Source organism: Manis javanica, chromosome 4, assembly GCF_040802235.1.
Source record: "Manis javanica isolate MJ-LG chromosome 4, MJ_LKY, whole genome shotgun sequence".
Classification (NCBI taxonomy): Eukaryota; Metazoa; Chordata; class Mammalia; order Pholidota; family Manidae; genus Manis; species Manis javanica.
This window is the reverse complement of record NC_133159.1, coordinates 36,192,176-36,216,110: the sequence shown is the minus strand read 5'-3', so window position 1 is coordinate 36,216,110 and position 23,935 is coordinate 36,192,176. Positions and strand designations below refer to the sequence as shown.

General features: G+C 37.9%; 1 protein-coding gene across 25 annotated transcripts in view; it reads right to left on the bottom strand.

Annotated features, from left to right (window-relative positions):
- Positions 1-23,935, bottom strand: part of MAST2 (microtubule associated serine/threonine kinase 2) — a 347,954-nt gene that overhangs the window by 88,085 nt on the left and 235,934 nt on the right. Inside the window, exons 1-2 of one of the 25 annotated variants that reach the window (XM_037021940.2) lie at positions 22,907-23,182; positions 20,170-20,364 (exon numbers count right to left, since the gene is read on the bottom strand). The exons of 23 other annotated variants lie outside the window; for them this stretch is intronic. In XM_037021940.2, the coding sequence (XP_036877835.2) occupies positions 20,170-20,364; positions 22,907-22,956 (245 nt within the window). In that variant the 5' untranslated portion in view covers positions 22,957-23,182. Of the gene's footprint in view, positions 1-20,169; positions 20,365-22,906; positions 23,183-23,935 lie in introns of those variants that run through there. One more of the 25 variants, XM_037021943.2, reaches the window with a different exon arrangement.

The window sequence follows — 23,935 nt, the reverse complement described above, 5'->3', positions numbered from 1 at the left end:
AAGCAGCGTGTGTTCTGCCACAAGAACAAAGCCTCCCAGACTCTGCATTGGTCTCCACTGTCTGTGCTGATCAACCATGTGCAGGGAGAAGCCTCTGTTAGGTTGTGTGGTTGCTGTAGGCAAGGCTGCTCCCCAGCTGTTCCAGAGCAATGGCAGGTCACTTGGTTTGCTCGCTGTGCTGGTGGGGAGGAAGGAACGTCAAGCTGCTTATCGCCATAAGGGGCTTCGGAGCTGTCCTGCCACCCAGGGGGTTAGGGCGCCTTAAGTTCCTTAAAGTTCCCAGCCTGCTGGGCTCAGTGTGCAAGGACGATGTTGTCCACCTGTTAAATCCTTGTCCTTTAAAGACTTTTAAAGCGACTGCTTTTCTTTTGTCCCAGGGCAGCTGGTTGTGGGAACCTGTTGGCAGTCTTAGTCTGATTCTGCTTTTCCACTCCGCTAATATCCAGAGAACCATGCAATGTGTGTCTGTGCTTCTAGAGCAAATTACTAGGGCTGGTTATTTAGCAGTCCTATGCTTTCACTCCAACCCCATTCTGATTCTTTTCCTTCCACCAGTGAGCTGGGGTAGGGGGAGTGCTTGGGTCCCACTGGGTCACGGCTTTGTATCTTACCCTTTTCCGTGAGATGTAGGGTTCTCGCAGATGTAGCCTGGCTTGTGTAGTATTTTTTTGGTCTCTCTTTTAGGAATAGTTGTATTTGCTGTATTTTCAAAATATATATGGTTTTGAGAGGAGATTTCCGCCACCCTACTCACACCGCCATCTTGAGAATCCCTGTAATGCATTCTTAAAGCAGTACATCTCTTGGTAATCAAGGGATGGCATCCAATGAAACCAAAGGTTTTTTCTTTGAATGGAGTACACTTGCACTACAGAGGGCCTCCACAAATATGGGCCTTGGTAAAATGAGATAATATAAGGAATTCCTGATTACACAGTATTTGGGAAGTTGTAGTATATTTGGTTTGTCTTTGCTCATTCACAGGACTCCAGATATCTTTGGAAGTTTCAAATTTAAAACCCATTCCCAGGTTACATTTCTAGACCAGTTTGAGAGCCAGCAGTTAAAGGGAAATATAAAACATCTTATAATCATTCCATACATTGATCCAACATCCAGATTAAACCCTGCATTACTGACAATCCTTTTCTGCCTCCTCCTCAATAAATAGCCCAGCTGTCTGGCCTGTGCCCAAATTTCTATCACAGAGATTAGAACTTAGTTTCATTTCTATGAGGCAGCATGGGTAAAGAGGCTACTTTAAGGACCAAGCCTCCACTTTTGGTAGTGAAACCCACCATCATAGTCATTTTAGTGATACTTAATTGCAAGATTTTACGCCTGACACCCAAAGGATTAAAAAATATGCAAATTTAATCTATCTTTGGCCTTCAGAGACCCACAACTGAAGAAACTTAGATTTCAATGTGGGGAAAGAGAACTCAGGTAACATATACTGCCACACATGCCTTTTAAAAACCTGGGTATCTATGCTCCACCAAAATGAAGGATGAAACCAAGAGGAAGTCAGAAGATCTGGGGAACTCAGAACCCACAGTGGAGAGAGGTACTGGGAATACCACTGTGGTAAGTATGCAAACGGACTAAGAATAATCAGTCTAGGTTGGAGCAGGAGAGGACCCTAGGAGTAATGCTTGGGGGTGGGAGGTGAGGGCACATGATTATATCATCTAATGTAACACACTTGGAAGCATATTGTAGCTCAGAAAGAAAATTTAGGATGAATAGATGAATTCTATATAGAATAGAAAACAGTGCAGAAGTGAGGTAATTACTACCCTCAGGAAAACATAAAGTTATAGAAGAAAACATATAATCATAGCATACAATGACTCAATCATGAATAATAATTATGAATAATAATAATTTCACATCAAGACAGATAAAATAGTTTAAAGTGGTTACTTTAAAGTAAAAATCAAGGATGGTAAGAGTAAGGTAAGAATATCTAGATTTTTTTATAAGTCTCAAAGAACTAATTGACTTTTGAAATCAGGTCCATATATTACTTTGATAAAATAAAAATTAAATTCAGATGTGGGTGGCTTACACATATGTAAGGAAAGGGATGGTTGGGGTAGAATATTTACTGGGTAGGTAAAGAGGTAGCAAGCAGTAACATGGTAGCAGTAATTATATTACATTTTATTTGGTATAACCTTTGTTCAAATCTAAGCTGTTAGCAGTATGTTTAAAGAAAATTAGCAAATGATCATCTCAAACCTCCGCTCAAAATCCTATGACAACTGCCACAGCCAAATAAATAAGTATCTAAGTTAGTTACCAGCCTGCTAAATGATAAAATTTGACCTTTTAAGCAAAAATCAGAATGTGAAAAACTTGTATCGTAATTTAGACAGTTTCCCAATATTTAGATTTTTCTGATGAGAGTGACAGTGATGTCAGCAAATACGGTCTTTTCATATTGTACAACTGAAATGTATCAACATCTGGGAAAGAAAGAAGAGAGAAGGTATTTGACAAAGTTTAACAGGATACACAGAAATAGAAAAACCCCAACAAAACAGAAAACAGAAGAAATTTTCTTAATTTTGAAAAGGATCATTACTTAAAATTTAAAGGAAAAATTATACTTAAGGAAGAAACTTAGATATATTTCTTTTAAGGTCAAGAAAAAAACAAGGGTTCTGGTTCTCACTATCAGAAGAAATCTAATGCTAAGAAAGTCAGCCAATAAAACCAATAATGGAAAGATGAATTTCCTTGAGTTTAAATTTAATAAATAGAAATCTGAAAAGACTTGCGAATATAAACCATCTTAGATTATCAGAAATGTAAATGAGTAACATTTAAAAAATAAAAATAAAAATGAGGCAAAACTGACAGTATTGAAACAAAAATAGTTGGATATGGAAAATAAGTTAATTTGGTATTTTGTAAATTAAAATTACAGCTATTGAATAGACAAATAGATAAAGAAAACACGGTATATATAGACAATGGAATATTATTTAGCCATAAAAAGAATGAAATCTTGCCACTTGCAACAACATGAATGGAACTTGAGGGTACTAGGCTAAGTGAAACAAATCAGATAGTTAAACAAAAATACCATATGATCTCACTTATATGTGGACTGAAAACAAACCGAAACACGAAGCTTGTGGACATAGAGAAAAGATTGTAGTTGACTCCTGCAGGGAGTAAGAGATGGGCAAAATGGGGGTTGGGGGGGTCAAAAGGTACAAATTTTCAGTTATAAAATTAATAAGCCATAGGAATATAATGTATAGAATGATGACTACAGTTAATAATACTGTATTGCATATTTGAAAGCAGCTGGGAAAGTGGATCTTTAAAGCTCTCATCACCAGAAAAAAGTATTTCTAACTATGTATGGTGACAGACATTAACTGGACTTACTGTAGTGATCATTTCACAATATATAAAAATTTCAAATCATTTCATTGTGCACCTAAAACGAATAGAATGGTGTGTTAATTATACCTCAATTTTAAAATTGTAGACTATGGAAAGCAATATGGAAGTTCTCAAAAAACTAAAAATAGATACACTATATAATCCAGTAACATCACTTCTAGGAATTTACCCATAGAAAACAAAATCTCTGATTCAAAAAGATACATGCACTGCTATGTTTATTGCTGCATTATTTACAACAGTCAAGATATGAAAGCAGCCAATGTATCTATCAATAGATAAATGGATAAAGAAGAGGCAATACATATATACAGTAGAATATTATTTGGTCATAAAAAAGAAAGAAACCCTGCCATTTGTGACAACAAGGATGGACCTAGAGGGTATTACACTAAGTAAAATAAGTCAGGCAGAGAAAGACAAATACCATGTAATTTACTTATATGTGGAATCTAAGAACAAAACAAAACAAAAGAACAAAACAACAGTAGACTCACAGATACTGAGAAGTGACTGGTGGTTACCTACCATGGGGGAGAGGATGGGGTTGGGGGTAGAATAGGTAAAGGGGCTAAAGAATCTCAATAATAATAAATTAGTCACAGGGATGAAAGTACAGCATAGAGAATATAGTCAATAGTTCTGTAACATCTTTCTTTGTTGACAGTAACTACACTAGTTGGGGTGAAGCTTTAATAATGTATATAACTGTTGAATCACTATGTTGTATACTTGAAACGAATATAATTATACATATATATTTCAAGTATAATAATAATATTGTATATCAACTATACATCAATAAAAAATAAATAAGTAAATAAATAATCATATATATTGAAACTCAATCAATTAGGCAAACTCTAGCCTTAATATAATCAAAAAGAGAATTAGTGAAAATACAGTACTAAGGAACCTACTCAAAGATACACAGATTGTGTGAATGGATGGAATGGCTACATAAGCCTATTTCCTGGACCCTATTTGGGACCACAGTACAGGGGTCAGATGTTACACTTACAGCTAATAAGAAAATATTGCAATATAATGAGCTTCCTCATGAACCACAGATATTTCCTAACAGTCTAGTCCACTGTCCTGGTCATTCTTCTACATGAACTTCTTGCAAGCACTTAGATTAGGAAGAACATACCTCTTTCAAAAATAATTAGCAATCCAAAATGAAATCTATACAAAAATACTGTAACAAATTAATATCCAGGATATATAAAGAACCCCTATAGCTCAAGAACAACAAAGAATATCAGATTTTAAAATGAACAAACAACTTGAATAGACATTTCTCCAAAGATACATGAATGGTCAACAAGCACATGGTAAGTTGTTTATCATCACTAATCATTAGGGAAATGCAAGTAAAAACTACAAGAGACCACTTTATACTTGTTAGGATGGCTACCAGTAACAACAAGAAGAACAACAAAAAATAGCAAATGCTGGCTAGGATGTGAAGAAATTGGAACCCTTATTAAGCATTGCTGGTGAGAATATACTATGGTGCATTGTAAACTATGCATTGGAACTATAGCCACTGGGGAAAACAGTATGGTGATGCCTCAAAAAATTAAACAGAAAATTACTGTATGATCTAGCATTTCCATAAAAGAACTAAAAGCAGGCACTCACAGATAACTGTACATGCATGTTTACAGCAGCATTATTCACAACAGTCAAAAGGCAGAAGCTACCCAAGTTCCATCGACACATCAATGGGTAAACAAAATGTGTTATATAATGGAATATGATTCAGCCTAAAAAAGGAAGGAAATTGTGATACATGCTATAACATGGATGAACCTTGAAAACATTACACTAAGTGAAATAAGTCAGTCACAAAAGAACAAATCTTTTACGACTCCATTTATATGAGGTACCTAACGTAGTCAAATTCAGAAAGAAAGAAACTAGAATGGTAGTTGCCAGAGGCTGGAAAGAAAGGAATGGGGAGTTAGTGTTTAAAGGGTACAGAGTTTCAGTTTGGGAAGATAAAAATATTCTGGAAATGGATAGAGGTGATGGGTCTGCAATAATGTGAATATACTTAATGCTACAAAAGTGTATACTTAAAAACAGTTAAAGCGGCAAAGTTTATGTTCTGTACATTTAACTACAATTAAAAATGATAATTTAAAAACAAAAATAATTTAAAAAATTGAAGGAAAGGGAAAAAGCAAAAGGATTATACATTATAGGATCTATCTCATGTAAACTTGGTTTAAAATCAATTATTATACCATATTAACAGATAAAGAACAAAAACTGCAGGGTCATCTCCATACATACTGAAAACATATTTAACAAAGGTCCAACACACATTCATAATAAAAATTCTCAATAAACTAGGAATAGTTAAGGGAACATCCTCAACCTGGTAAAGGGCATCTATAAAACCCTACAACTAACAAATATTTAATGGTGAAAGATTGAATGCCTTCTTCCCGAAGAGAAGGAACAAGGCAAGCATGTCTGTTTTTGCCACTTCTATTCAACATTGTACTGGAGGTTCTTGCTGGTGTAATAAGGAAAAAATACATATAAAAGCATCTGCATTGGAAAGGAAGAAGTAAAACTGTTATTACTGACAGATAAAATGATACTGTTTGTGGAAATTCCCAAGGAATTAAAAAAAAAGCTTACTAAAACTAATTAAGAAGTTTGGCAAGATCTTAGGTTACATGAATATTTAAAAACCAATTCTATTTCTACATGCTAACAACAATCAGAAAATGAAATTAAGAAGACAAATCCACTCTCAATAGTATTAAAACAAATAAAACACTTGGAAATAAATTTAAGAAGTGTAAAACTTGTATACTGAAAACTACAAAATACTGCTAAAAGGAAATTAAAGAGTTAAATAAATTGAGACATTCTATGTTCATGAACTGGAAGACTCAATATTGTCCAGGTGCCAAGTCTCCCCTAAAATGATCTATAAATTCAAACAATTCTTGTCAAAATTCCAGGAGGCTCTTTTGTAGAAATTGACAAGCTATTCCTCAAATTTATATGGAAACTCAAAAGCAACCAAAACAGACAAAACAATTTGGGGGGGGGGGGCGGAAATAGTTGAAAGAATCTGAAAACTACTTGATTTCAAAACTTAGTAAAAAGCCACATTATTCAAAACAGCATGGAATTAGCACAAGGACAGACATATAAATTAACAGAACAGAAATGAGAGTACAAAAGTAAACCATTAGCACACACTTACGGTCAACTGATTTGAAGTGATTTTGCCAACACAATAGAGAAAGGCTAGCCTTGCTAACAAAGAGTTGGAAAAATGGACAGTCACCGCCATTATCAAAGGGGAAGAAGAGTGAGGGAGGGAGAATGGGATTGAGGGGTATTATGATTAGTACACATAGTGTGGGGGGGTCATGTAACTCTGGTGTCTTACTACACTAATGGACAGTAACTTCAATGGGGTATGGGGGAGACTTGATAATGTGGGTGAATGTAGTAACCAAAATGTTTTTCATGTGAAACCTTCATAAGAGTGTGTATCAATGATACCTTAATAATTAAAAAATTAAACAGAAACAAACACATTAAAAAAGAAAAAAATAGAAACAGCATTTGACCTTTACCTCACACCATACACAAAAATATACTCAGATGGATCATACACCTAAATTAAGAGCAAAAAACAAAACTTCTAGAAGAAAACAGAGAAGAAAATCTTTGTAACCTTAGGTTAGGGAAATAGTTATTAGATACAATACCAAAAGCATGATCCAAAAAAAGAAAAAAATTAAAACTTTTGTACTTCAAAGACATCAAAGAAAATGGAAACACAAAGCATAGACAAAGAGAAAATATTTGCAAATCTTTGATCTGATAAAAGATATCTAAAATACATAAGAACTCAAAATTCAGTGGAAAGACAAGAAGACAAATGAATATTTTTAATGCACAAAATATTTGAATAAACAGTCCACAAAAATGGTATACAATGGCTGATAATAACATGGTAAGAGGCTCAGATCACTGGTTATTAGGGAAATGCAAATTAAAACCAAAATGAGGTACCATTACATACTACTAGGATGGCTATAATCATTTCTACAGAATATCTAGTGTTGGTGAGGATGTAGAAAAAATGATCCCTCAAATATTGCTGGTGGAAGTACAAAATGATACATTCACTGCAGAAAACAGCTTGGAGGTTTTTAAAGTTAAGCATAAACTTAACATACAACACAATTTCATTCCTAGGACTCTACCCTAGAGAAATGAAACATATGTCCACATAATGATGTGCATGCAAATCTTTATAGCAACATTTACTCATCAGTCCCAAACTGGAAACAATCCAAATGTCCTTCAACTGGTGACTGGACTAACAAAATGTGGTCTATCCATAAAAGGAACATTATTCAGCAATAAAAAAGAATGACTGATATGTGCTACAATATGATAAAACCTCAAAAACGTTATTCTAAAAGAAAGAAGCCAGAAACAAAGAACTACAAAGATATATGAGTCAATTCATATGAAATGTTGAGAAATGGTAAACTTATACAGCTAAAATCAGATCAGTGGTTGCCTAAGGATGAGAAAAAGAGTAAGGTTAACTAACTGCAAATAGGCACAAGGAAACTTTTTTGGGTTGTGGAGTAATTCTAACTTTAGATTATGGTGATGGTTGCATAAATTTATAAAATTAGTAAAAACGATTGGATAACTTAAGGATTTTATAATATGTAAATTATATCTCAAACTTTAAAAAAATTACACAGGCACCTGAAGCTGCATCTGATAGACTTAGTTAACTTAAGAATCTTCCCTCCTCCCTGATTAGTTCAGTCTAGAAGCCATTAGATGATGATGATTGCTGAATGGATAGGATTTGGGGGAAGGCACCTGGCATGATATGTCAGAGACTGATGGGGGTAAGGAGGTTGTTTGCTTTCAAAGAATACTCGTATCAGTTTGGCAAGGTATGCTGGAGACCCAGCAAGGTGAAGAGGGCATATATACAGGATATCAGTAATTGCAAAGGGAGAAATGACCATATAAGTGAATATATCAAGGATAATGGGAGTCAGGTTTCTCACTATCAAAGAAAGAGGTTACAAACAGGAAAATGGAAAAAAAAATTAGTATGAACTGGAATTAGAGGTATCAATATGAGCTTATAGTTTTCAATATATAGAGATAGAAAAATAAAAAAAGATACACTGCTAGTTACATGTATCATTCCCTAAGAACAGTGAGCCCAAATATTAGCAACCACATTCACCATCCATACCTTGGTTTTTATTTTATTATATTTTTAAGGAAGTACACAAAGTAAAATGCACAAATAGCATACAGCTTGATGAATTCTGGTATGTATATACACTCACATAACCACCACTGAGATAAAAATAGCAAACATTCTAACCAATTTTTTCCCCTTCACCTATTTCACCTATCCCCCCACTGTCCTCCCTGTGGCAGCCACCAGTCTGCTCTCTTTGTCTATGATCTAGTTCTGTTTGGTTTGTCTTGTTTTTTTAGGTTCCACATAATAGTGAAATCATATGGTATTTGTCTAACTTAATTCACATAGCATAATAGCCTCTAGGTCCATCTACATTATCAGAAATAATAATATTTCATTCTTTTTATGGCTGAGTAATATTTCATGTATATATGTGCCACATCTTTAGCCACCCATTGATTGATGTACAGTTAAGTTTCTTCCATATTTTGGCAATTGTAAATAATAATACCATAAACAAATGAGGGAATTTATCTTTGTCATTAAGTGATTTTGTTTTCTTGGGTAAATTCTCAGAAGTGGAATTATGAATCAGTCATATGTTATTTCTATTTCTATTTTTCGAGAACCCTCCAGACTGCCTTCCATAGTGGCTGCAAGAATTTACACTCTCACCTGCAGTGTATGAGGGTTCTGTTTTCTCTACATCCTCACCAACCCTTGCTATTCCTTGTCTTGCTGATATTAACCATTCTGGCTGGTGTGAGGTGGTATCTCATTGTGGTTTTGATTTGCATTTCCCTGATGATTAGTGATGTTGAGCATCTTTTCATGTGTCTGTTGGCCATCTGTATGTCTTCTTCAAAAAAAAGTCTATTCTGTTCTCTGTCCTTTTTTTTTAGTAGAATTATTTGGCTTTTTGGCATTGAGTTGTATGAGTTCTTTATGTATTTTGGGTGTTAGCCTCTTGTCAGATAAGTCATTTGTAAATATATTTTTTCCCATTTAGTACGCTCCCTTTTCATTTTGTTGATGGTTTACTTTGCTGCTCAGAAGCTTTTTTAAGTTTGATACAATTCTGCTTGTATTTTTCTGCTTTTGTTCCCCTTGCCTGGGGAGACATATCAAAAAAAATTAGTAATGCAAATGTTTATGAGTTTACTGCATATCTTGGCTTTTAAAAATATCATTCTCAGTGGGAACGTAAATTGGTTCAACCATTGTGGAAAGCAGTTTGGAGGTTCCTCAAAAAGCTCAAAATAGAAATACCATTTGACCCAGGAATTCCACTTCTAGGAATTTACCCTAAGAATGCAGCAGTCCAGTTTGAAAAAGACACATGCACCCCTATGTTTATCGCAGCACTATTTGCAATAGCCAAGAAATGGAAGCAACGTAAGTGTCCATCAGTAGATGAATGGATAAAGAAGATGTGGTACATACACACAATGGAATATTATTCAGCCATAAGAAGAAGAAAAATCCTACCATTTGCAACAACATGGATGGAGCTAGAGGGTATTATGCTCAGTGAAATAAGCCAGGTGGAGAAAGACAAGTACCAAATGATTTTTTCACTCATCTGTGGAGTATAAGAACAAAGAAAAACTGAAGGAACAAAACAGCAGCAGAATCACAGAACCCAAGAATGGAATAACAGTTACCAAAGGGAAAGGGACTGGGGAAGGATGGGTGGGAAGGGAGGGATAAGGGTGGGGAAAAAGAAAGGGGGTATTAAGATTAGCATGTATAATGTGGGTGGGGGGCATGGGGAGAGCTGTACAACACAGAGAAGACAAGTAGTGATTCTACAGCATCTTACTACGCTGATGGACAGTGACTGTAATGGGGTTTGTGGGGGGGGACTTGGTGAAGGCGGGAGCCTAGTAAACATAATGTTCTTCATGTAATTGTAGATTAATGATAACAACAACAACAAAATATATATCATTCTCCACTATAAGGAACTATGTTCCTTGGAGAAATGGCTAATCTGCAGGTACAAAAATAAGACAGCTAGGAATTTATAATCAGGCCAGAAAGGTAGGAAGTTCTCAAAGAATGATGGGGACAAATAAAAAAGATGAGGAAGCCAGCATGAAGAGATTCCGTTTCATCAACATGGTACAATTTAAGCATCAAAATATAAAATGATATTAACAGATTACAACCCATCAAATAAAATAAGAGCCCACAGAATTCAAACTGATATAATTAATGAAAAAATGAACAAGGAGAGGAGAAAGCTTTTCCTTATAGTGCAATGCTACATAATGAATGTAGAAAGAATGATGGAATTAGAAAAATACCATTTGGCACATCAGAGTATAATAATTCAGCCAAGAAACATCAATGGGTGTTAAAAAGTCAGTTAAAATTTGATAAGAAATGGGGTAGCTGTATAATTTTAAGTTAAACCCTTCCCTCAAAATACTTATTAATTACAAAGGCAAAGAGAGTAAACTTTACAATAAAGACCTAGCAGACACACCTTAATCAAGAGATTAAAGATGACTGCACAGTAACAGGACAAAATGAAAGCCTGTATCACCTGATAGGATGCAGTGAGAAGAGCACACCATCCTTTTTCAGGAATAGTTATAGTCCTGCCAAAGGTGCTGAAGAGGATCAGAATAAGTCAACCAAAATACACTACTTTGGCAAAAGGATTATTTTAAGATGAAGGCAACTGAGAATCAAGATGCAAGAAGAGTTCTTTTTGCCTTCCCCTTATCTATCTAAAACCAGGCAAATTTCCTTTTGAGGAAGTGTCCCTTTTCTATCAGGGAGAGAACAGTTACAATGTGTTGGCATAAACAGGCCTTACTAAAACAGCCCCTATCTCCATTAGTTTCCCATATAGGTTCTTCCCTCAATTTACAGTCCTTTAAACCACAAACTCTCTGTCCTTTTTTAAGAGGGTATATAAGCGTCTGAGTCTAGTCATTTACTGAGTTCCATTTTTTTCCTGTGACCTCCCATGCGTGTAAATATTAATAAAAATTGTATGTATTTCTGTTAATCTGTCCTTGTTAGTTTAATTCATAGACCCCCACCCACTCAGCACTAAATTAAGAAGGAAGAGGAAAAGTTTCCTCCCTAACAATGCATAACCTGAGTATAATCCTGAGGAAATATCAGACAAACCCAAATCTACCAATTAACTGGCTGGTAATTTTCAAAAATATAAAAGTCATAAAAGTTGAGAGAAGACTAAAGAACTGTTTCAAATTGAAGGAGACAAAAAGAAATAATAAAATTGTAACACATGATCCTGGATTGAATCCTTTTGTATAAAAAACATTACTGAGACATTTGATAAATAGGAATTAAGTTTGTGGATTAGATGATGGTATTCACCATGCTAACTTCTTGAGTTTAATAGCTATATCAAGTTATGAAAATGTCTCAGTAGGAAGTACACACTAAAATATTCTGGATTGATGTGATATGCTCAGGGAATGATTCTCAAATGGGTTAGGGTGGAACACCCAAAAATCAAGTAACTTGATTAAAAAATGGGCAGAGGACATGAAAAGACATTCTCCAAAGAAATTCAGATAGCCAACAGGCACATGAAAAGATGCTCCACATCACTAATTATCAGAGAAATGCAAATTAAAACCACAATGAGATATCACCTCACACCAGTTAGAACGGCCAATATAGAAAAGACTAAGAACAACAAATGCTGGCGAGGATGCAGAGAAAGAAAGGGGAACCCTCCTACACTGCTGGTGGGAATATAAACTAGTTCAATCATTGTGGAAAGCAATATGGACGTTCCTCACAAAACTAAAAACAGAAATACCATTTGACCCAGGAATTCCACTCCTAGGAATGTACCCAAAGAAAGCAAGTTCTCAGATTCAAAAGACATATGCACCCCTATGTTTACTGCAGCACTATTTACAATAGCCAAGATATGAAAGCAACCTGTATCCATCAGTAGATGAATGGATAAAGGAGATGTGGTACATATACACAATGGAATACTATTCAGCCATAAGAAAGAAACAAATCCTACCATTTGCAGCAACATGGATGGAGCTAGAGGGTATTATGCTCAGTGAAATAAGTCAGGCAGAGAGAGACAAATAGCAAATGATTTCCCTCATTTGTGGAGTAGAACAATGAAGCAAAACTGAAGGAACAAAACAGCAGCAGACTCACAAACTCCAAGAAGGGACTAGTGGTTACCAAAGGGGAGGTTTGGGGAAGGGTGGGTGGAGAGGGAGGGAGAAGGGGATTGAGGGGTATTATGATTAGTACACATGGTGTTGTGGGGACCATGGGGAAGACAGTGTAGCACAGAGAAGACAAGTAGTGACTCTGTGGCATCATACTACACTGATGGATAGTGACTGCAATGGGGTATGGAGAGGTACTCTATAATATGGGTGAATGTAGTAACCACATTGTTTTTCAATGTGTATACCTTCATAAGAGTGTATATCAATGATACCTCAATAAAAAAAATGGGTTAGGGCAGGGGTTGACAAACTCAAATAATAAATATTTCAGGCTTTGTGGGCCATATGTGGTCTCTGTCACATAATCCTTGTTTGTTTGTTTTTTAAACATCTCTTAAAAATGTGAAATCCATTGTAAGCTCGTATACTGTACAAACACAGGCTGCAGATTGCCTTTGGCCCATGGACCCTAGTTTGCTGACCACTGGTTGGGAGTTGGGAGGTGCTCTAAGTGGGGATATAAAACCACTCTTTCTGCTTAGGAATGTTTGAGATTTCCCATAATACAACATTTTGAAGAGAGAATATGTTTCCAGTAAACAAAACTTTCCTACTTCCAGAAACAGAAATATCCTAGAAACTTTCAGCTTTCTGCTGTTAATCCCAAGAGTAAGTGTGGATAAAATGAGAGTTCCTGTGGCCAGGATTCTCACCTGGCCCTGGTTGGCTAGCTCACTGCACACCTGTGGGCAATACATGGCTGTTGATTCTATGAAAAGAGCTCCACCCAGTGCTCTGGGCGTGACATGGTGGCAGGGCTGCAAGGCTGCAGGAGAGCAGAGCAGAGGCTGGAGTGGTGGCAGCGCTGAGGACAGAGGCCCAGAGGATGGCTGTGCGAGACGACTGTGCAGGCAGAGAGGCCCAGAGGACAGCCGTGCAGACAGAGGCCCAGAGGATGGCTGTGCAGACAGAGGGGCCCAGAGGCAGAGACCAGTTTGTAGCACGCAGACTTGCTCTGAGTGAATGGGATTCTAGTGACTGACCTGACACCTGGAAATAAACTTGGGTATAACCCTTTCACTCCAAGAACATTTTGCTGTCAATTTCTTTCATCACACTGAATCCATAGCAAACTTGCCCAGGGCTGAAACCCATTTGCAAGACAGTAAGCCTTTGGCATCTTGCCAGATCAAATTATATTTTTATTCAGTCACCTGAAGCCAGAATCTATGAAAATTTTTCTGCTATACAGTTTCCTGAAGTTAGATCACAGCTAGTACTCATTATTTTACCTCTCCATTAAAAAAAAAAATATTCCTTTCTGTTTCATCAATGGATTTCAGCCCTGGACAAGTTCACTATGGATTCAATGTGACCAAAGAAATCACAGTAGAACATTCTTGGGGTGAAAGGGTTATACCCAACTGTGGATAAAGTGAAGAGAGCAGAGACTGGAGTGTTGGCAGTGCCAAGGACAGAGACTGAGATGGCTATACAGGTAGAAAGGCCCAGAGTCAGAGACCGGCTTGCTGCCTGCAGACTCGCTCTGAGTGGACAGGATTCTAGTGATTGACCTGCCACTGTGGAAATAAAGTTGAGTATAACCCTTTCACCCCAAGAACATTCTACTCTCATTTCTTTGGTCACACTGAATCCATAGTGAACCTGTCTGGGACTGAAACCCATTGGCAAGACACCAACTTTATTCCACAGTGGCAGGTCAATCACTAGACTCCAGTCCACTCAGAGCGAGTCTGCAGGCAGCAAGCCGGTCTCTGACTCTGGGCTTCTCTGTTCCCGCAGTCGTCTCAGTCTCTGTCATCAGTGCTGCCACCACTCTAGCCTCGTCTCTGTTCTCATGCGGCCTTGCAGCCGTGCCACCATGTCACCCAGAGCATTGGTGGAGCTGTTTATTTAGATTCAATAACAACATATTGCCCACACGTGTGTAGTGAGCTAGCCGACCAAGGCAAGGTGAGAATCCTCGCCCCAGGAACCTTCACCTTATCCACACTCCACCCCTCCTGGATTTTTGCCTCTCAATCTATGTGCCCTCAATACTCTGCAATGGTCCCTGTGAAAGGAAGCTGGAACACTGTAGAAGAACCATGGGTGGACCTTACAATACCCCACCTTCTCCAGCGTCTCCAGCAAAAAGTTTTGCAGACACACAGGCCGATCTTACTGCTTTATCTCTGCTTTCTGCTTCGTCCTCAGCAGCCAGAACTGCTGCTCTGGTCATCCAATTTCTTTCTGTCTGCTCCTGCCTTTTCAAACCAACCCACATCTGGGTCCTCGTGACCTTCACAGGGCCCTTTAAATTCTTCCTTCGAGAAGCAGACTGTATTTCCATTTGTATTTGAGCCTGAGGATAGAAGCAGAGCATGGAGTGCTCCACACCTAAGGAGGGGGCTGCACCTCTCCTGGAAGAACCCGTGGTCGCTGAATCCTTCGGGCTTTCCATCAGCTTTCAAACTAGGTGGGGTTCCAACAGACGCAGGGGCTGATGCCTCTGGCTCTGGCAGGGCCTCCACCCCCACCTGTTCGTCAAACATCTGCTCCTCCATTTCTGGGACTGACAGCTCCACTACATCCTTCACTTGCCCCCACGGCACCTGGCAGCCTGCACTCTCGTGCTGCTGGTTCTCATGCCATTTCTTCTCAGGCCACTGCTCCTTCTCATGCTGCTTCCTCTCAAGACATCCTTTACTATTTCCACAGCACTTCGTAATGATGTCATTTCAGTCAGCAACAAATTTTCTTTCTTTCGTACCACATGTCCACTGGTGAACACTCAAATGTCTCCCCGCCCATAGGTGCAGTCCGCCAAAACACTCCTCCCATGAGGGCAGCCTTTTCTTTTCATTGGTCAACAGTGAATCCTGCCGACTGTCACCAACTGTCTTGCCAAAGGGTCTCAGTCTCTGTCCTTGGCACTGCTACTTCAGTCTCTCTCACCTCTGCTCTCCTGCAGCCTTGCAGCCCTGCCACCACGTCACCCAGAGCCCTGGGCAGGGCTCTTTATATAGAGTCAGTAACAACATATTGCCCACACGTGTGTAGTGAGCTAGCCAACCAGGGCCAGGTGAGAATCCTGGCCATAGAAACCTTCACTTTATACACACTTTCCCTTCCCTAACAGGAGAATCACATCTCCTGAAGATTCTCTCAAATTGTTCTTTCCCTTACACCAGAGAAAAAATAAACACCTGAAACTTATTTTGATGGACTTTTCTCATTGTCAAAAAATGGCCCCCAAAAGAATGTAATTCAGTGTTTCTCATTTTACTCCATGTCCTGGTGTATCCCCACAGGCCAGTTTTCAGAAGCAACAGTGAGTGACACTTCATGAGAGGGCTGGAGAGCACCCAGCTGCCACTGCCTTATCTTAGCCAGTAATAGAGCTTCCATCAGGTAGGATATAATGGTAAGTGATACCTGAAGCTACAGACGGGAAAATAAGAATATGAGAAAGCTAACAGAAGCAAAATGAAATGTAAGGATCAGCAATGTGAATTTTCCAACAAAGATAGCAGAAAAGTAACTATTAAAGCAGCTTGTACAGTACTCTGAACAATTTTACATGTACTGACTCACTAATTCTTACAGCAACCCTATATTACTATATATGCTATATTACTATGCTCATTTTAATAATGTAGAAAACTGACGCAGAAAGAAGTGACTTAATTTGCCTACAATAGGGCCAGAATAAAAACAAGTCTGGAGATGATCCTCTTTTAGAGTTACTTTGTAAAGCAGTTGCTTAAAAAAAGACAGACAAGAAAAACAGGTGTTGGTAAAATGAAAATAGTGCTTTCTCTTTGGCAGGAAATAATCTTGACTCTACCAAAAAAGGGTTTCAAAGGCTGCCTCATTTTGGAAGAGGCCCAAAGGAACACCTGTCCTCTGCCATAAAAGTCAACAGAAAGCCTCTCACACATGTGATACAGGAGGGACCAGAGAGCTGAATTAATACTGACCACAAACTTCAGTAGTGAACTTCTTGTTGCTGAAGATCTTCAAGCAAAGGCTTAGTAGCTTTTTGCTTGACATTCACTGTATGCAAAAAATTCCTGTGCAGTAGTGAGTGGGGCTAGAGCTCAAACCCTTCCAAAATAAAGATCATTCTAATGAGGATTTCTTGCCACAACTTCCCCACCACCCCACTTTAGGGCAAACGAAGTCTATGGCAATTCAAAACTGAATCAAAACCTAAATCTCCAGGAAGTTGCCAACACCACACTTTTATCCCCAGAAGGCCTAGGTCTGGGCCAGTGAATAGCCAGGACACAACTGCCTCCTCTCTCTTGAGGGACACCAGTTATACTGCAGACCATATGTAGCATTCCTTCTAATAAGGTTATACCAACATGCAATATGGTGCCAGTCAATAGGCTAGAGTCATATTCCTAGAAGATGTACAAGTTGTCTAAAGGTTGGAGGTTAATTAATTCAACCCAAATTACAATCACATTTATTATGCCTCTTAAAGTTGATCATACCCCTCAAAGACACTTAAGAGCTAGCAGTGTACCTTCATATACAGTAAATGCTCAGCATGTTACCTACTCTTGTTCTTTTGTTGTTTCATTTCTCTGCTTTTGACTAAACAAGATAAAACAATTAAACAATCTGTCTTGCTTCCACTAAGTTTATCTAACATGTGAATCAGTCAAATCATATCTCATGAGAGAATCTTCATTTCTGATGATAGATGCATAAATTCAAAATATTAGAAAGATTAGATTTCTGCTTCCTGCCATGATGGGGAAACAATAACCAGATTTACCCTTGTGCCTTAAAAACTGAAGAAACATGAAATACATAAAACTATAACAGCTTTTAGACAATTCACAGATGGGAAACATACAAAGTAAGCCCTGAAGTTTTCTAAGATTGTCCAGTTTACTAAATGGAGGACATTTCCAGGAAGCAACACAGGAAGGGGATACCCAAAAAGGGGATACTCAAAAATTCAGGGTACCTAGCAGTCTCCCTGAATTAAGGAGACAATTTGAGAATTTGGGGAGGAGGAGGTGGAGACTTTGGAAGGCAGAGAACCAGAGAGGAGACAGCTATACAGAGAGAGCTCAGCAGGGGGTTCCTCTTGCGTTTTCAGCTAAGTACTGACCAATGATGTGGGTAAGAAAACTATCCAAGAAAATGAGTAGGCAGTATACTCCCCAGAGCTCACATAGGGCCAGAAGTAGATCATGTTCACTAGCCTGAGTGGAAAAAAATAATAATGCATGGGCATTGAACAGAGTACCCAGAAAGTACTGCTTCAGCATTGAGGAAAAATCAGCCCCAAATGTTGCTCTGGGCCCACCTAACAAGGCCAAAAAGTAATCCTCAAAAGGATCAAACTATTTCCAAATAATTTAACTGCATTGCAGAACAAAATTCAAGAACATTCAAATAAATACAAACACTTCCAGCAAACAAGGTCAAATCACCTTGCCATATCACTGATCCAGTACTTTGTATCAGACAGACACAAAAGAAAAATGGAATGAAACACTATAACAATCAGAAGAAATATGAACAAGCCTAGGGGAAAAAACGAGATTTAACAAATTTTCAAGCCCAGAGTTGCAAGACATTGCTTCAGATTGTGTGTCCAGACCAAGCTGTCCAAAGATAGTACTTCAAGTCATGCACCAAGATGAGGCATGACCTTATACTGTGGGTACCACTCAACTTACACTCTTTCTCAGCCTCATGCAGCAGGATCTAGTACCTTTGGAAGGGGTGACTTCAGGAAGGAGTCAGACTCTAACACTGTCCTATGTCAGTCTACTACTGTCCTAAAATGTCTTGTGAAATTTGAGCTCCTATATTAAATAATGTCATTTCAGTCTGTGTAAGTTTTGCTTCTTAATTTTGTAGTTTTCCAGGTTACTATTGATCAATCATACCTTCCTTCTTGAAAAATCTTTTCATTTGGCTTCCAAGATACCTCTCTTTTAGTTCTCCTTTCTGAAGAATCACTCCTCTTCAATCTCCCCAACCTCTTAAGTCATCTACTTCACTTATACACTGAATTCCTAATCATGGATCTTTAGCACAGACCTCACACATCTCTAACTAAATGTCTAATTACCTGTCTCTTGTAGTTTCCCAGTGTCAGTTCATGGTAACTTCAATTTTCTGGCTGTTCAGATCCAGATCTTCAGACAACTTTAACTCTTCTTCTCAAACTCTACATCTAATACACCAACAAATCCTCCAATATACATCCTCAAATCTGACTGCTTCTTACCACCTGGTTCAAACAACCATTATGTCTTATCTAGATTATACTAGTAGCCTTCTAACTATAGTCAAAGTGAATCTTTTGATGTAAGTCAGATCACAACATTCTCCTGCTTTAAACATCTCACTCATCATAAAACAAAGATCCTTGTGATGGCTTTAAAGCTCTACTTCATCTGGCTCCCCACTACATCTCAGACCTCATTTCCCACCTCTCACTTCCTAACTCATTCCACACCAACTTCAGGACTCTGCTGTACAAAGACGCATGGAGCAAGCTCTGAGGTCAGGTCTCTAGCACTTGCCATTGCCTCTGTCTGAAACACTTCTTCCTTCAGACAGTTCTGTTCTGGTTCCAGGTCTTCCTTTGGTTCTCTGCTTATATGTCAACTTACCACTGAGGCCCTGACCATCTTATATAAAATGTCAACCCCTGGACCCCACAGTCCCCACTCCCCTTATTCTGATATATTTTCTCAGTTTCACCATGTCCATCTGTTATATATTCACTCATTAATTTGTTTGACTTCTGCCACTAGAATCTAAGCTCCCCTGAGAGCAGGGACTTTACCTCTTTGTATTCATTTTTTTACTCTCCAATCCTAAAACAGTGCCCAGCACATAGTATATACTCAAATAATGTTGACTATATGAAAAGGAAGGCAGAGAGAAATGGGGAGAGGGATATTTTCAGCAACATGAACAAATAACTTAACCTGTTTTGGAATCAAATTTTCCTGTTGTGTGAGATGTGGGGTCTGGACTACTTAACCTGTAGAGAGCTCAAGCATCCTGTCATGCTACACTTCTCCTATGGGGTAGGACATCCTGAGCTGTTCACAGTCAGGATGGTCACACAACTGTCTAACTACTGATATGATTCCCTACTTTCTCTTCAATTTTGAATGCAACAGAGATCCGTGAAATCCCTTTCACTTTTCTCTGTTAAAAGGCGACTTTTACTCAGTTTCTCCCCATTACCAAGGAGAAAGGTTTGGGTTTTACCTACCAGGCCAAAGCAACGGCCAACGCCCACATTCACATCACAGCACATTTCCTTACCTCCCCTGCAGTGGGCGGCTCGAACAGGGACTGCCTGGACTGCTATGAGCGTGTGGGTTCAGGAAAAAGACAAGAGGAGAAGCAGCCAAAGCACAATCAGCACTAAATGGGACTTTAACAAGAGAGAGGGCTGGAGCCGGTCTGGGGGAAAACGTGTGCTGGTTTACTTCAGGTCCGCGGCAAAGAGCAGAGATTCTGACAAGGTACCAAACAGAAAACACGGTCAGCGAGCACTCTTCAACCAAAGAGAAACATATTCTAAGTGGGTTAGTCTAGGCAAGAGGCTTGAGAAAAGTAAGTGGTCAAAAATCACTCTCAAATATCGTATCTCAGTACCAGTGTTGGCACAAAATGACCATCATGACTAAAACAATCCAAAGAATTAAAACCAAAGATTTAAGCTTTGGGCATTCAATGTATTTAGAAGTAGCTTCAGGGAAAATATTGCTAATTTACTATGGTTCATCAATTAGCAAGCAACAGGTAATATTTTGTGTTCAATGACTAAAACTTCCTAGAAAATTGTATTATGTCCATAAAAGTAAAACATTCTTAATAGTTTATAAATTATTAAATCATATCTATAATAATGCCAACTTACTTAGCTAGTTTTTGCCTAATGAATGTATCGAATAATGTCACTTTTCTCTGTATAATTAGTTTTGTTTTACTTAAATTTTTGTTTTCCAGGTTATTTTTTTCCCTAAATACAATCTAACCAGATTGATGTGTTAAGTTCCAATGAAGACTATTAAGTAAATAAAAACATTAGATTGAAAACAGATGGTAAAGATGGATTTCTACCTTGTTGATAACTGACATGTCACAGATGATGAAAAATAATTGACAGATATACAGCATTTAATTTGCTATATAGTAGTGGCATGGCTTTCTATATAAATACCATATTTAACTATAATATTTTATTCCAAGATTTCAAAAACTTACTGAAGTACCAGATAAGCACCTAATCTGCTTAAAAATTATGTCAGTTTCCTGTGTAATTATTGCTGTTTGGATATTGTGACATTCCATTTGTGTTTAATTACATATATTTAAAGGAAATCTTCATCTTCCTACTTATCCCTCTGGCTGCCTTCAGCATATTTCTCAGCTGAGTACACAATATGAGGATATAATATGATAGGAAAGTGGAGGGCACACAACTATTTAAAATTATAGCATGCCCAAATTTCCACAAGCTCAACATATTAAGAAAAATTACAAGTAAAAATATTAATTTGGGGGCTAATTTTTCACTTTCAAAAAGAATTTTCACTTTTCTAAAGGATTATTTCAAAAATCAACTCCACAGTGTGTGTGTGTGTATATATATATATGCTAGAGCTAAACAGAACATTTAGTTTTTGTTAACCTAAAGAATATTGCTTACACAAATTTTAGTCTTAAATCTTATCACAAAAAAATGAGGCTTAGCCATTTTGATGGATTTATAATTAGGATTATAAAAATCTATGAAAACCAAATCCCATTCTCTTTTTGCTCATAATTACCATTCTGTAAAGAACTGGTTATACACTGGGGCTAGAGTCTAAAAAGAATTATTTGAAAAGGAAATATAATTTATAAACAGCTTACAAACTCCTGAGGGGAAAAAATTTCCTAATCTAAATCCAAAGTCACTAAAATAGAAAATGATCATCAAGAACAGGACACCAATATTCTAAGAGAATGATTTTTTGACCACTTATGTTTTCTTAAACTATGTTTAATTTAAAATTTTTTCCATTTGCTAACAAGTCATATCTACTTTAAATGTCATTTTAATTGGTAAAGGTTCCTTTTTATGGTCTTTGACTTTTTAGTCTCAGTATGAGAATAAACCATTTTTTAAAAGTATACCAATCCTTCCTATTACAATTTCAAACAAGTCCAATTTTCCAAGGTCTGACAGAATCATTAATTCAATCAATGAGCATCCACTACCATGGAAGGCAACAACCTTCAAAGGCAGCCCACTGAAGCCTATTTTAGTACGCCATACCTTCTCCAGATAAACACTAACATTCAGGAAAGAAAATCTGCAGTGCACTCCCTCTGCCCCATGAGTTTAACAAAGGCAGCTCACCGAGGGGGAATGGATTCTGGGATTCTTTCCCTTGTTCCCTAATTTGCTAATTTATTCACTCAGCACTTTCTCATTAAATAAGCCTGAGCAGCTCTTGGGAAAGCTACCCTTAAGTGGAAACCTCCTTCCATTCCCCATTCCTCTCCTAAATATATTTCTATATTGGCCAACATAGAAATAAAATTCAGGTCACACCCTAAAGGACTCAGGCTTGGATCTGCAAGGGCAGAGCTGACGTCCTGAGCTGACAGGCCAGGGACAGAAATACAATACCCTGTCTAGTCCAAGGAGGAGATACTTTCATTTCCATTTGTTTCTCACCTTCATGGAGCTTGTATATATACTTTTCACACTAAATTTAAATACACATTTGCTTAGGCAAGAAAAAAAGATCTTCATTGTTAACCCAGCTCCCCAAATACCTAAGAACCTCTAAAATGACATTAACTCAATTTTCAGAATTAGAATCCCATATCCCCCTGCCTGGGACCACTGCTTTGACCTTGAACTTATGAAGCCAGCTCAACCCTCTTCCTGGCAGGTACCTCCAAAGCAAAATCTTTATCCAAGTAAATGCAAGTATGTTAGTTGGCTTTAGTTCTTTTCCTGCCATCTGCCAGTTTCACTCAAAGACCCCAGCCTCCTTACTGGATCCGCAGGCATGGTGCTCCCAGTCTCTCTCTCCTCCGCTTCATCATTTTCCTGGCTATTCAAGCTTTGCCCTCTCACCCATGGAGTCTTGGCAGGAAGTTCTCTCAAACAAGGGGTATGCAGTCTATAAGCCAAAGGAAACTAACAAAGGCATCCCAAACTTAAGAGAAAAATTAAAGTACTTTTCTTCAAAAACATAATATTCAGAATACTCGCTCCCTGCCCCCCATGACCAAAAAAAGGACCTAAAAGCCCAGGAGGCAGCAGTGAGGCAGAGTGAAATGTCCCAGATCCCAAATGAATCAGCTGTCCTCTGGTCTGCCTGACATCATTCACACTTGGCCTGTAACAAATCAGAGCCCTAGAGAGCACCTTGTTCCTCCTCGGTGACAAGCACCACACTCCCTCCCCTACAAACCAGTTGCAAACTCCAACCCTGAGACCTGCTAACAGTAAAGACTCTGGCAGAAATTGTACATACCAAGTTGAAAATTCACACTGTGACAGAAATACTATTGACTCAGGAGGCGTGGGCCAGGCTACAACAGCTGTCGCAGTAGGCAGGGGCTTGGAAGAAAACATACTAAAGATCCCAAGTCAGTAAATTAATGGGTTAAGAATATGTGGGCATTTCTGCATTTATTATTCATTCATAAACCCGGGCTTGGTGGATGACAGAGCCTTAATGTTAGGGCTCAAAGCATAGCCATTATTCAAATTGTGAATTTGACAGTTTAAGTAAACTCTGTGCTCCTTCTCCAAAGTTCAGCATCATTTTTAATTCAATTTCTATTTCTCTCTAATCACTTGAATAAGCATGTGGTGAGAAAAGGAAAAGTTAAAAAAATAAGCTCAGAAACTATTTAATTTCATCCTGTAACTATTAATGAAATTATCTGGCAGATGTTACACAAGACATTAAAGTAAGCTGCAGAAGTACGCTAATGAAGGGCAAGCTACTTCTGTATGCTCTGATTTCCCCATCTATAGAATGATAGAATTAAGGTACCCGATATAAGGGTTGTG